General features: G+C 37.9%; 1 protein-coding gene across 1 annotated transcript; it reads right to left on the bottom strand.

Annotated features, from left to right (window-relative positions):
- Nucleotides 1–438: 438 nt before the first annotated feature.
- LOC120299479 (vomeronasal type-2 receptor 26-like) lies at nucleotides 439–11,633 on the bottom strand. The gene is made up of 6 exons (XM_039324332.1): nucleotides 11,554–11,633; nucleotides 11,190–11,481; nucleotides 8,889–9,743; nucleotides 6,355–6,582; nucleotides 5,500–5,626; nucleotides 439–1,340 (listed from the first exon to the last, which is right to left on the bottom strand). Exons 1-6 carry the CDS (start codon nucleotides 11,631–11,633, stop codon nucleotides 439–441), a joined length of 2,484 nt encoding a protein of 827 aa, XP_039180266.1.
- Nucleotides 11,634–12,032: the final 399 nt, after the last annotated feature.

Genomic DNA, 12,032 nt, shown 5'->3' with positions numbered 1-12,032 from the left:
TTCCTGGACTGGGAGGCCGTGCTCATGGTCGTTTATGCCTTAGTCACTTCCTCAATGAATTACTGCAATGCTATCTATATCTTTGGGAAGTATAAACATTTTCAGCTCATGCCACTTGGACAGTTGTGGGTGGACAGTTATGGGTGCAAGTCATTTAGGACATGTGAAACTTATGCTACATAAGCTGATGATTAAGTGCTGATGCTTGTCAACTGATAACAGAAGAGTTATCATTTTTTTTTCAGATAGATGGTTGAAAGGAACCAAACAACGCTGACATGTCTTTCATGTAATTAACAAATTTTATTTGATTTCAGTTTTAGAGTAGGAGATTATATAATGAGAACACATAAACCAAGCTTTATAAAATATAAGAAGTTTATTTGAAAATTAAATATCTTTAATGCAATCTATTTATTTACACCTAATGTTAAATTCTTAAATTCTTCCCCTTCTTAGCTGTTCCTTGTTATTTAAATCAGGCCTCACCACAATAATGTAACATTTTGGGAAAACAATAAAAGCCAGCAACCCCGCACTGGAGCACAAAATAGAAAAGATCTCAACAGCTACCATATATTTCCCCTTTGTGCTCAAGTATGTTGGAACAAATGATAGCCAGATGCTACAAAATATCAACATGCTAAAGGTAATAAATTTGGCTTCATTAAATGTGTCAGGTAATTTCCTGACCAGGAAAGCCACTATGAAGCTGATAGTTGCCAAGAAACCCATAAAACCAAGGACACAGTAGAACATGACGATTGACCCTTCATTACAAATCAATACTATTTCCTTTGGCACGGAATTCATGTCAACATCTAGGAATGGGGGAGAGGTTGATAGCCATACAATGCAAATAATGGTTTGAATAAAGGAACAAGAAACAACCATAGAAACAGCCAGTCTGTTTCCCATCCATTTTCTAATTCTGGACCCTGGCTTGGTAGCCATGAAAGCTAGAATTACAATGATAGTCTTTGCCAAAATGCTAGAAACTGCCACAGAGAAGATGATACCAAAAGTAACTTGCCGAAGAAGACATGTCCATTGATGAGTCCAACCAATAAAAAGCAAGGTACAAAGAAATGAAAGCAGGAGAGAGATGAGAAGAATGTAGGTGAGGGTCTCATTGTTGGCTTTCACAATAGGGGTGTCATTGTGTTTAATGAAGAGCCAGAGCACCAAAATAGTAATGATAGAAAAAATAATAATAAAACTGGTGAAGGTGATCCCCAAAGGTTCTCCATAGGACAAAAAAGTTACATATTTTAGAATGCAAAAATTTTGCTCCTCATTGGGATAATGATGTTGTGGACACTGAAAGCAATTGTCCATGTCTGTGAGAAAAAAAAAAACAGGCTTCTATTCTACTAACAACTTTTATGAAAATGATACTGAAATAATGAAATCTAATTAATTATTTAAATATGTACACAACCGCTTGATGGGCAACTAGCAGGTGGAAGCTGTGATTAGGAAAGCCTTTGCACACCTAAGGGTGGTATGCCAGTTGCATCCATTCCTGGACCTTGCTTGCCATCAGCCATTCCCTTGTAACTTCCTGCTTAGATTACTATAATGTGCTCTACTGCCCTTGGAGAGCATTCGGAAACCTCAACAGTACGAAATGCAACTATGTGGGCAATTAATGGCACCAGCTACATGGCACATGTGAGACCACTACTCATTGAGTTCTATTGACTGCCAGTGTGTTTCCCAGTGCAATTTAAGGCTCTGGTTGTTACCTTTAAAGCCCTATATGGCTTGGGATAGGGTTACTTGAAGTGCTGTCTTTTTCCAAGGGTTTCTACCTATCCAATTTGATCCAACAGATTGAGCATGGTACAGATCCCATGAGCCAAAGAGTGTTGACTGGCAGATAATAGAAGATTTTCTACTGTAGCCCCTAATGGAATATTCTCCTTTCAGAGATTAGAATGGGCCAACACGGTTGGCTTCTTGTAAAGCTTTAAACACTTGACTATATATGTGGAATTTATTAAGGGCCCTGTTAGCTGCCCTGTTACTTGGGTTTACCATTAGTTGTTTAATCATCACAGCTGCTCTTTGTATTGTTTATCTTGTGGATGTTTTTATTATTTTAATGTTTCCTAAATTATTTTATAATTTTATAATTGTAAGCCTTCCAGAGTCACTGGGTTGAGTGTCTATAAAAATTGAATCAATCAATCAACCTGAGTACTTCAGCAGTTGTAATCACAGATGACAAGTGAACAACTATTCCTCTACAAATTATCACTTTGTTGTTGTTGTTACTTGTGAAGTCGTGTCCGACCCATCGTGACCCCATGGACAACGTTCCTCCAGGTCTTCCTGTCCTCTACCATCTTCTGGAGTCCATTCAAATTCACACCTACTGCTTCAGTGACTCCATCCAGCCATCTCATTCTCTGTCGTCCCCTTCTTCTATTGCCCTCAATCTTTCCCAGCATTAGGCTCTTCTCCAGTGAGTCCTTCCTTCTCATTAGGTGGCCAAAGTACTTGAGTTTCAACTTCAGGATCTGGCCTTCTAAAGAGCAGTCGGGGTTGATCTCTTCTAGGACTGACCGGTTTGAACGCCTTGCAGTCCAAGGGACTCGCAGGAGTCTTCTCCAGCACCATAGTTCAAAGGCCTCAATTCTTTTGCGCTCAGCCTTTCTTATGGTCCAACTTTCACAGCCATACATTGCAACTGGGAAAACCATGGCCTGGACTATACGCACTTTTGTTGGCAGGGTGATGTCTCTGCTTTTTAGTATGCTGTCTAGATTTGCCATAGCTTTCCTCCCCAGGAGCAAGCGTCTTTTAATTTCTTGGCTGCAGTCCCCATCTGAGGTGATCTTGGAGCCCAGAAAAATAAAATCTGTCACTACCTCCATTTCTTCCCCATCTATTTGCCAGGAATTGAGAGGGCCGGATGCCATGATTTTGGTTTTCTTAATGTTGAGTTTCAAGCCAACTTTTGCACTCTCCTTCTTCACCCGCATCAAGAGGCTCTTTAGTTCCTCTTCACTTTCTGCCATTAGAGTGGTATCATCTGCATATCTTAGGTTGTTGATATTTCTCCCGGCAATCTTAATTCCAACTTTTGATTCATCTAGCCCTGCCTTTCTCATGATGTGCTCTGCATATAAGTTAAATAGGCAGGGCGACAGTATACAGCCTTGCCGGACTCCTTTTCCAATTTTGAACCAATCAGTGGTTCCGTGTTCGGTTCTCACTGTTGCTTCTTGACCCGCATATAGGTTTCTCAAGAGACAAATGAGATGGTCTGGTACTCCCATCTCTTTAAGAACTTGCCACAATTTGTTGTGATCCACACAATCAAAGGCTTTTGCATAGTCAATGAAGCAGAAGTAGATGTTTTTCTGGAACTCCCTAGCTTTCTCCATGATCCAGCGTATGTTGGCAATTTGATCTCTAGTTCCTCTGCCTCTTCGAAATCCTGCCTGTACTTCTGGTAGTTCTCGATCCACATACTGCTGGAGTCTAGCTTGTAGGATTTTAAGCATAACTTTACTAGCATGTGAAATGAGTGCAATGGTGCGATAGTTTGAACATTCTTTGGCATTGCCTTTCTTTGGAATTGGAATGTAAACTGACCTTTTCCAATCCTGTGGCCACTGTTGAGTTTTCCAAATTTGCTGGCAAATTGAGTGTAGCACTTTTACTGCATCGTCTTTTAAGATTTTGAATAGCTCAGCTGGAATACTGTCACCTCCACTAGCTTTGTTGTTGCTCAGATTTTCTAAGGCCCATTTCACTTCACATTCTAGGATGTCTGGTTCGAGGTCAATGACCATCTCATTGTGGTTATCTGGGATGTTAAGCTCATTCTTGTATAGTTCTTCTGTGTAGTTTTGCCATCTCTTCTTAATCTCTTCTGCCTCTGTTAGGTCTCTGCCATTTTGGTCCTTTATCATGCCCATCTTTGCATGAAACATTCCCTTCATATCTCCAGTTTTCTTGAAGAGATCTCTGGTCCTCCCTATTCTGTTGTTTTCTTCTATTTCTTTGCACTGTTCATTTAAGAAGGCATTCTTATCTCTTCTAGCTACTCTCTGGAATTCTGCATTCAATTGGGTGTATCTTTCTCTTTCTCCTTTGCCTTTTGCTTCCCTTCTTTCCTCAGCTATTTGCAAAGCTTCCTCAGACAGCCATTTTGCTTTCTTGCATTTCTTTTTCTTTGGGATGGTTTTAGTTGCTACCTCTTGTACAATGTTGCGAACTTCCATCCATAGTTCTTCAGGCACTCTGTCTATCAGATCTAATTCCTTAAATCTATTTGTCACCTCTACTGTATATTCATCAGGAATATGATTTAGTTCATACCTGAGTGGCCTAGTGCTTTTCCCTACTTTTTTCAATTTAAGCCTAAATTTTGCAACGAGAAGCTCATGATCTGAGCCACAGTCAGCTCCTGGTCTTGTTTTTACTGACTGTATAGAGCTTCTCCATCTTTGGCTGCAGAGCACATAGTCAATCTGATTTCTATATTGACCGTCTGGTGATGTCCATGTGTAGAGTCGTCTCTTGGGTTGTTGGAAAAGAGTGTTTGTTATGACCATCGTATTCTCTAGACAAAATTCTATTAGCCTGTGCCCTGCTTCATTTTGTACTCCAAGGCCAAACTTGCCTGTTATTCCGGTTATCTTTTGGCTTCCTACCTTAGCATTCCAATCCCCCATGATGATAAGGACATCATTTTTTGGTGTTAATTCTATAAGGTGCTGTAGGGCTTCATAGAACCGGTCAATTTCATCCTCTTCAGCACCAGTGGTTGGGGCATAGATTTGGACTACTGTGATATTGAATGGTTTGCCTTGGATTCGAATTGAGATCATTCTGTCATTTTGGGGATTGTATCCCAGTATTGCTTTTCCTATTCTTTTATTGACTATGAAGGCTACTCCATTTCTTCTGAGGGATTCTTGCCCACAGTAGTATACCTGATGGTCATCTGAGTTAAATTCACCCATTCCTGTCCATTTTAGTTCGCTGATTCCTAAGATGTCGATGTTCAGTCTTGTCATCTCTTTTTTGACTACGTCTAGCTTGCCTTGATTCATGGATCTTACATTCCAGGTTCCTATGGAGAAAAAATCTTTACAGCATCGGACTTTCCTTTCACCACCAGATATATCCACAGCTGAGCGTCCTTTCGGCTTTGGCCCAGTCGCTTCATTCTTTCTGGCGCTACTAGTACTAGCCCTCTGCTCTTCCCCAGTAGCATATTGGACACCTTCTGACCTGAGGGGCTCATCTTCCAGCGTCATATCTTTTTTTCTTTTAGTACTGTCCATGGGGTTTTCATGGCAGAGATACTGGAGTGGTTTGCCATTTCCTTCTCCAGTGGATCACATTTTGTCAGAACTCTCTGCTATAACCTGTCCATCTTGGGTGGCCCTGCACGGCATAGCTTATAGCTTCATTGAGTTACGCAAGCCCCTTCGCCACGACAAGGCAGTAATCCATAAAGGGGAAATTATCACTTACCTTTCTGATTAGAAATCTTTCCTCCTGGACAAAGAAGGCAATCATAGCAGCAAAATGGTTTCCCTTCCTTTTTGGCCTTCCTATAACCTGGATGACAATTGTCATTGCAGAGAGAAAAAGGCTTTGCCTAAAAATTAAAGAAAGAGAAGAATATTTTTCATATTGCAAATGTGCATATCTATAAATGACTATAGTGGTAAGTGCTTTCATAGGTTAATTATTCAGAAGGATTTCATATATGATAACTTATTGCAGAATCTTTTAGGGAAAATGATTTATTAATTTCTATTTCTGTCCATCCAAAAGTTCATATAGAGAGTGATAGATAGTGAGTGAGTGAGTCAGAGACAAAATAAGTAATCTGACATATGTCAGCATGAATTGAATGCCATTTAAATGTCATGTTTTAATTTTTTTAGCATTCCTTGGTGATATTTTGTTTAATATTGTTTTTTCCTCTAACAAGTTTATTATTAGAAATTCTTCAATTGTAGATAATGACTCAAATGAATACAGCTTCCAATTACATCTAAATCATTATTTTGGAGACAAACCATGGTATGATAAATGCAATCTAATAAACCTGACATTCCTGAATGGGTGTATTAAGCAAGAAGAGATGGCATTCTGATCCTGAAATATATGATTCCTCCATACTGATATTCTATGTAAAAGGATATATTTGAACATTTCATGTTTTGTTGGATTCTTTCTCCTATATCTTGTTATATGACATTTCTTTCTACATTTTCTCTGTATTTTCAGACAATTTTCTGAGATAGTTGAAGAAGAGTTACTTTAAAAGCTTTTCAAGTTTTACAACTCTCGAATAGGACAAAGAATTACAGAACCTACCTGATTAAACCACTTTGGCCAAATTATGGATTCCTCTGAAATAGTAAATGTTTTTTCTGTCTGAGACAAGGGTTGTATGTCTCCAACTTTGACTCTAAGGAATGAAAGGTTTGGAAATGTTACCCAGTTGAAAATATCAAATCCAGTTTCCATTTCTCCATTTTGATTAAAGTAAACAGTTTCCCCAACACTGTTGTTAAATGAGATGATTTTCACAAAATGGTTGAGCTGAAGAGAGGAGAGGAGATATCAGGACATATTTAATGACATTGCTCTTTTCCATTTAAGTTTGTTTCATGTATAACAAAATAGATATAGGCAGAAAACAGGAATTAGAATGGTGTTCTAGAGAAAAAGGAGAAATTAGGATGAATAAATTCATTTTCTGAAAAGGCCTCAAGTTTTGATTGCTTCATACATGTTGCTATGCAAGCTCATGCATATACATAATTGGATGTGAATTGTGCCAATATAGTTAAGTGTCAATTCATAGGACCTCTCAGGCAAATAGCTTATCAGAAGTACAGTATTGGATAAAATGAAGCTGCATCAATGTCTTTCTATGGCTGTTCGGATAGATTTCTTCATTCAAAACTGAAGCTGCTTGGAATCACAATTTCAATCTCTATAGAACTACTATAGAAGAGTTAAATAGGAATGCATCCTATTTAGGAAAAGCATGTTATACACTGTGAGAATAGCGTTCACATGACAATCTGTGAAGCAATACTAGCTTTCATGGCTGGTATCTGTTGGGTCATGTTGGGCTTCAGGGTTTGTGGTTGGGCACTAGCAAAATACACAGGGCAGGGGAGGGAGAGCAGTTGTCATCTAGAAATTTATTCTGCTTTCAGAGTTTCCAAATGTGAGATCCTGTTCCTCAATCTGGGCTCATAGAATCAGTTGGGACTTTTTCTGTTGTACCAGACTCCCTGCTGCATAGCAACCTTTATGCCATAGCTCTTGGAGGGCAATTTCGGGTGAGTGGTGAGGTTCCCCAGCCTTATGACCTTGGGGATGACATTGGAAGAGTCTCGGGAGTGTATGGTCACCATGGAGGTCATGGACCTATCTCAGATCATTCATAGTAGACTCAGGATAGTGGTCATACCCTGGATATGATTTGTTGGAGTTGTGTCAGTATCCCCTCTGTCATGGTCAGACCCTAGTAGTAATAGTAGTAAAGTTGGAAGGGACCTTGGAGATATTTCTCCTTTTTCTCTAGAACACCATTCTAATTCCTGTTTTCTGCCTATATCTATTTTGTTATACCTGAAAAAAACTTAAATGGAAACTCATGCTTTAGTAATCTTCCATTTGGATTACTATTATGGGGCTATCTGTGAAGAGTATTCAGAAACTATAGCTGGAGCCAGTGGTGGATTGAGCCAGTTCACACTGGTTCGCGAGAAGCGGTAGCTAAATTTTGTAGAATTTGGAGAACTGGCTGAACCCACACTGCTTCCAAAAGTCCGTTCTAGGCCTGGGAGGCCTGGAGGAGGCTTCCCAGGCCTAGAACAATCCATTGGAAATGCATGGATGTCCCTTCCAGAAGTCTGCTCTAGGCTTCAGAGGCCTGGAGGAGGCCTCCCAGGCCTAGAACAGCCTGCCAGAAATGCATGGATGTCACTTCTGGAAATCCATTCTAGGCCTGGGAGGCCTGCATCCATGCAGAGAACTGGTAGTTTGAATCCCACCACTAGCTGGAGCCCCTAGGGTGGCACATGCAACATGCTGTTAGGAAAGCTGCATTGGTTGTTGGTTGGCTTCCAGGTCCAATTCAAGATGTTGATTTATCACCTTTAAATCCTTCATGATATGAGACTAGATTCCATGAGACACCATCTTGCTCTAATGAGATTTCCCACCTTACTCATGCTGGCAGAAGAGTTCTTCTCTGGATCCTGTCATTTAAAGAATTTCAGCTAGTGGGGTCAAAGGAAAGAGCCTTCTCTGCCATTTCCCTGTCCTTTTGAATATCATGCCTCCTGAAGTTAGATCTGTTCTGGCCTTCCAGAAGAACCTTAAAAACTGGTTCTGGCAATTGGTTTCAGGGGTGTGTGGTATGGGGGTGTGCTATGCTGAAGGTGGTTGATTGAATGAGAAAAAAAGGTCCATTCCTGTACCATCTCTCCTCTCGGTTTTCACCTTTTATTTGTTCATCTTAACATTGATGCTTTTAATGTTTACATATTAATGCTTTTATACTATTTTAAGCCACTGAGAGTCACCTGAGATAGTGACATTGGACATATAATTTAATTAATTAACTAATAAAATTAGGGCCATGGTTTAGACAACAGATTGTTTCAGTGGCAACTGTTATGAGGCAGATTACCTTGCCTTTGAAGATGCCAGCCACATTTGTGAACCAGCGTCCACTCAGCCCTCATATTTTTGAAGTTTCAAACCACTTGAGCTACTTTACAAAACGGTCTTAAGAAATGTGGAAGTATAAGTCTTTTCTAGTTAGTCTAGAATCTCTTCTATGAACCAAATTGACCTAAATGAAATTAGATTGTCCAGGACTTTACCTTCCACAGGTGTTGAGCCAGTAGGCTTTGGGTTGCTTCATGGACACTCTTTTTTGATTGAAATGAAAGCATGTTGTGCAAAACATAAGTCACAGCATAGACTGCATTGTAGATGCTGTAGCTATGGGAGGTCATGCTCATTTCAAAAATAGATGCTGGGAGATTCTCCAGTTTCTCCTCACCAGTGCAGGAGACCCTTCCTTGCCTCTTTATCATGGACTCAGGAAAGAAACATCCAAAGGCTTCTTCCCAAAAAGCCTGAATGAAACCATCTTCTCCTTTAAAGGTAGCATTTGTCAACTGAAGAAAGTCAGTGAATCTCAGGACCTCCTTTGAATGAACTGCTAAGGACAGGGCACCATGAAGAAAGTCTATGTCTTCATTCTTTTGAAAGGAGAATGATGTGAAATCCATCTGAGCTGTCATAACGTAAACCCTTCCTGTTGCATGTATTGTTACATCCTCATATTTCAATATAATGGGAAACAGTCTGACAAATATCATGGTCTCAATTTCACCATAAATAACGGATACGTTAGCAATACTTCCAATTACAACACCATACAGGTTTAACCCCTCTGTCACCATCTTATCAATGTCACTAACTGATGTAATTACTGGGAATTTTTCAATATAATCAAAACAGATTCCTCTCTGAGAAAATATAGGAAGAGCATCCTGGATAAATCTCTCTCCATTATTATCATTGTCATATACTACTCCAATCCATGTCCACTGGAAATGCAACAGTAACTGAAGAATCCCATTATATTGTCTTTGTACATCTGGAAAGAGCTGGTGCTGGAAAACAGCTTGAGTTTTCCTATTCGTCTCAGAAGCAGAACCATAAGTGAACTATAAAAATAAGAAAAATATATTTGAGTATTTATATCTAGATAAATATTTATTTTTATTTTTACATGAATGTGATTGAGATGCAATTTATTTTTTACATAAAAAAGATTATGAAAGTCCTATAGGTTAAACATGCAGAGATGTTTTGCTATGAGTGAATAACATTACTGAAAAAGTCCTTGAATGAATAATGGGCATTTTATCTCCTCATGGTGTTTGTATCATTACATAAGCCATAGGAGAATATTAGGTGTTTTTAAGTTTTTAGAAAACATCCTCAAATAAAAATGCTTAATTATAGTGATCTTCAATGCAAATGCATTTTATCATGATTTCAAACAACAAGCACCCCAAAAATACATTGATTAACCAAATCCAACAAGAGTCAATATAAGACCAACTTATGATGAAAGATTAGAGCATGAATTAATATCTGAAATACATTAAATAAATATATTATTTGTCACAATAAAAGAAAAAAGTGAAGATGAATGACAGTTTTGCCCAGTTAATAGATACATTTGTGGAAATTAAGGCATAAATGTAATGAATGAATATATCAGAATATATAAATTAGTGTCATTGAGGGTATTATTGATTTATGCCAAAAAGCAATTCATATATCAGTGAAAAGTCCAGTGAATGGTCATAATATAATAACCAAATATATATATATTGTGGAAAATTGAGCAACATTTTGAATGACTGCAATTTAGGTACAGATGTTTTTCTCCATGGATGGGTTAGAGAGATTAGAGAGTGAAAGTGATTTACTCATACAGAGTCTCAGGAACAATTGCATATTACAGTGGTGATTGCTTGAATGTAATCAATGAGATCACATGACAGAAATGTAGAAAAAAATGTTAGAAGGCATCATGCTAGAAAGCAGAAAATCATGAGTTCAGGTCCCACCTTTAGCCATGGGAAGGAGTTCAGTTAGTATAACATTGCACATACTCTAAAGGAATAGTGCAATATTTTTGTTTCATTTAAGGCCAAACAAAAATATCCCCCAATGTTTTACAGATTTGCTTATTTCTCAATAAAGGAAAATCTATGTTCTTCAGAGGTTTTCTTTTTTTTTGTTTGTTTTGTTTTTATGTTCTTCAGAGGTTTTCATTACCAATTTATAGTTAAAGCAAAATGGAACTGCTGTATTTTATTCTATCCTATTGATTCCAAAAGGGAAAGAATTTATCCTGAACTTAAAGGAAAGGCATAATGTTATACAATTTGGCTCAAAAGAAAGAAACGTGTATTTGAAATGTCCTTTAAAAACATGATACTTCTCCTTATTTCTATAAAACTATTTATTCAAATGTCATTTTTAATTTCCAGTTAACAAAACTATCTCTGTGCATATTTCAGTGTAAGATAGATATGTAGATGATAGATAGTAACTAAACATATAGATTGAATTAAAATCTGGGAGGCAACGCTTACTTGTGGAATCTTGTAAATGGACAGGATGGCTGCCATGTGGATACAGACTTCAGAATCGGGTCCTCCAATGACTGACACCAGATTTTTTTCTGTTTCACACTTATAGTTAGGGATTAGCTTGCCTTGTGTTGAGAAGAGTTCCATTGAGGCATGGTATGTCCAGCTTGCAATAAAATTGCTGTTATAGATATGAAGGCCTAGGGTGAGATTGGACAAAATCTGGAGATTTTCATTAATCTCCTTTACAGCAAATGCCATAGACAAAATGTGTAGGTAGAGCTGAGTCACTACTCTGAAATGAAAATTACATATTGATTTTAGTAAATTGATTTCAGAAAAAGAGATGTAGGACATTGTCACTCACCTCACAGCTTTTAACATGCTATACTCATAATTTCCCTCATATGGTTGCTGATGAATGTTGTTAAATATATCTAAATCCATTTTTACCACCCAATATTGATACTACTTTAAAAAAACATTGTTTAACGTCAGAAAATTGCCAAGAATGCAAGAATACACAATTCAATATCATTATTACCTTTCTGCTTCATGCTGCAATTAGATCTATATTCTATATTCTATATTCAGTGATAGATTCAGTGGTCACCTGCACCTGGCTATTGTCTCCCCTTCCCCTTAATTAAGTTCATGAATTAATATTTATTATCATCATCATCGCCATCATAATCAAGACTGTGCCTAAACAACATTTCTCCTAGCTATAGAAGTCTTACAAAATCTGAATTAAATAAGTAGTGTATTGTTATGAATAATTAAATTTCCAGGAAATTATTAATAATAAATTCAATCTGTTGATGTTCATTTTAGAAACAATGAAAT

This window comes from Crotalus tigris, unplaced genomic scaffold, assembly GCF_016545835.1.
Source record: "Crotalus tigris isolate CLP2741 ecotype Arizona unplaced genomic scaffold, ASM1654583v1 scf7180000024297.1652928, whole genome shotgun sequence".
NCBI classification, from domain to species: domain Eukaryota; kingdom Metazoa; phylum Chordata; class Lepidosauria; order Squamata; family Viperidae; genus Crotalus; species Crotalus tigris.
Note: the sequence above shows the minus strand (reverse complement) of the source record. Positions and strands in the feature narration are given on the sequence as shown.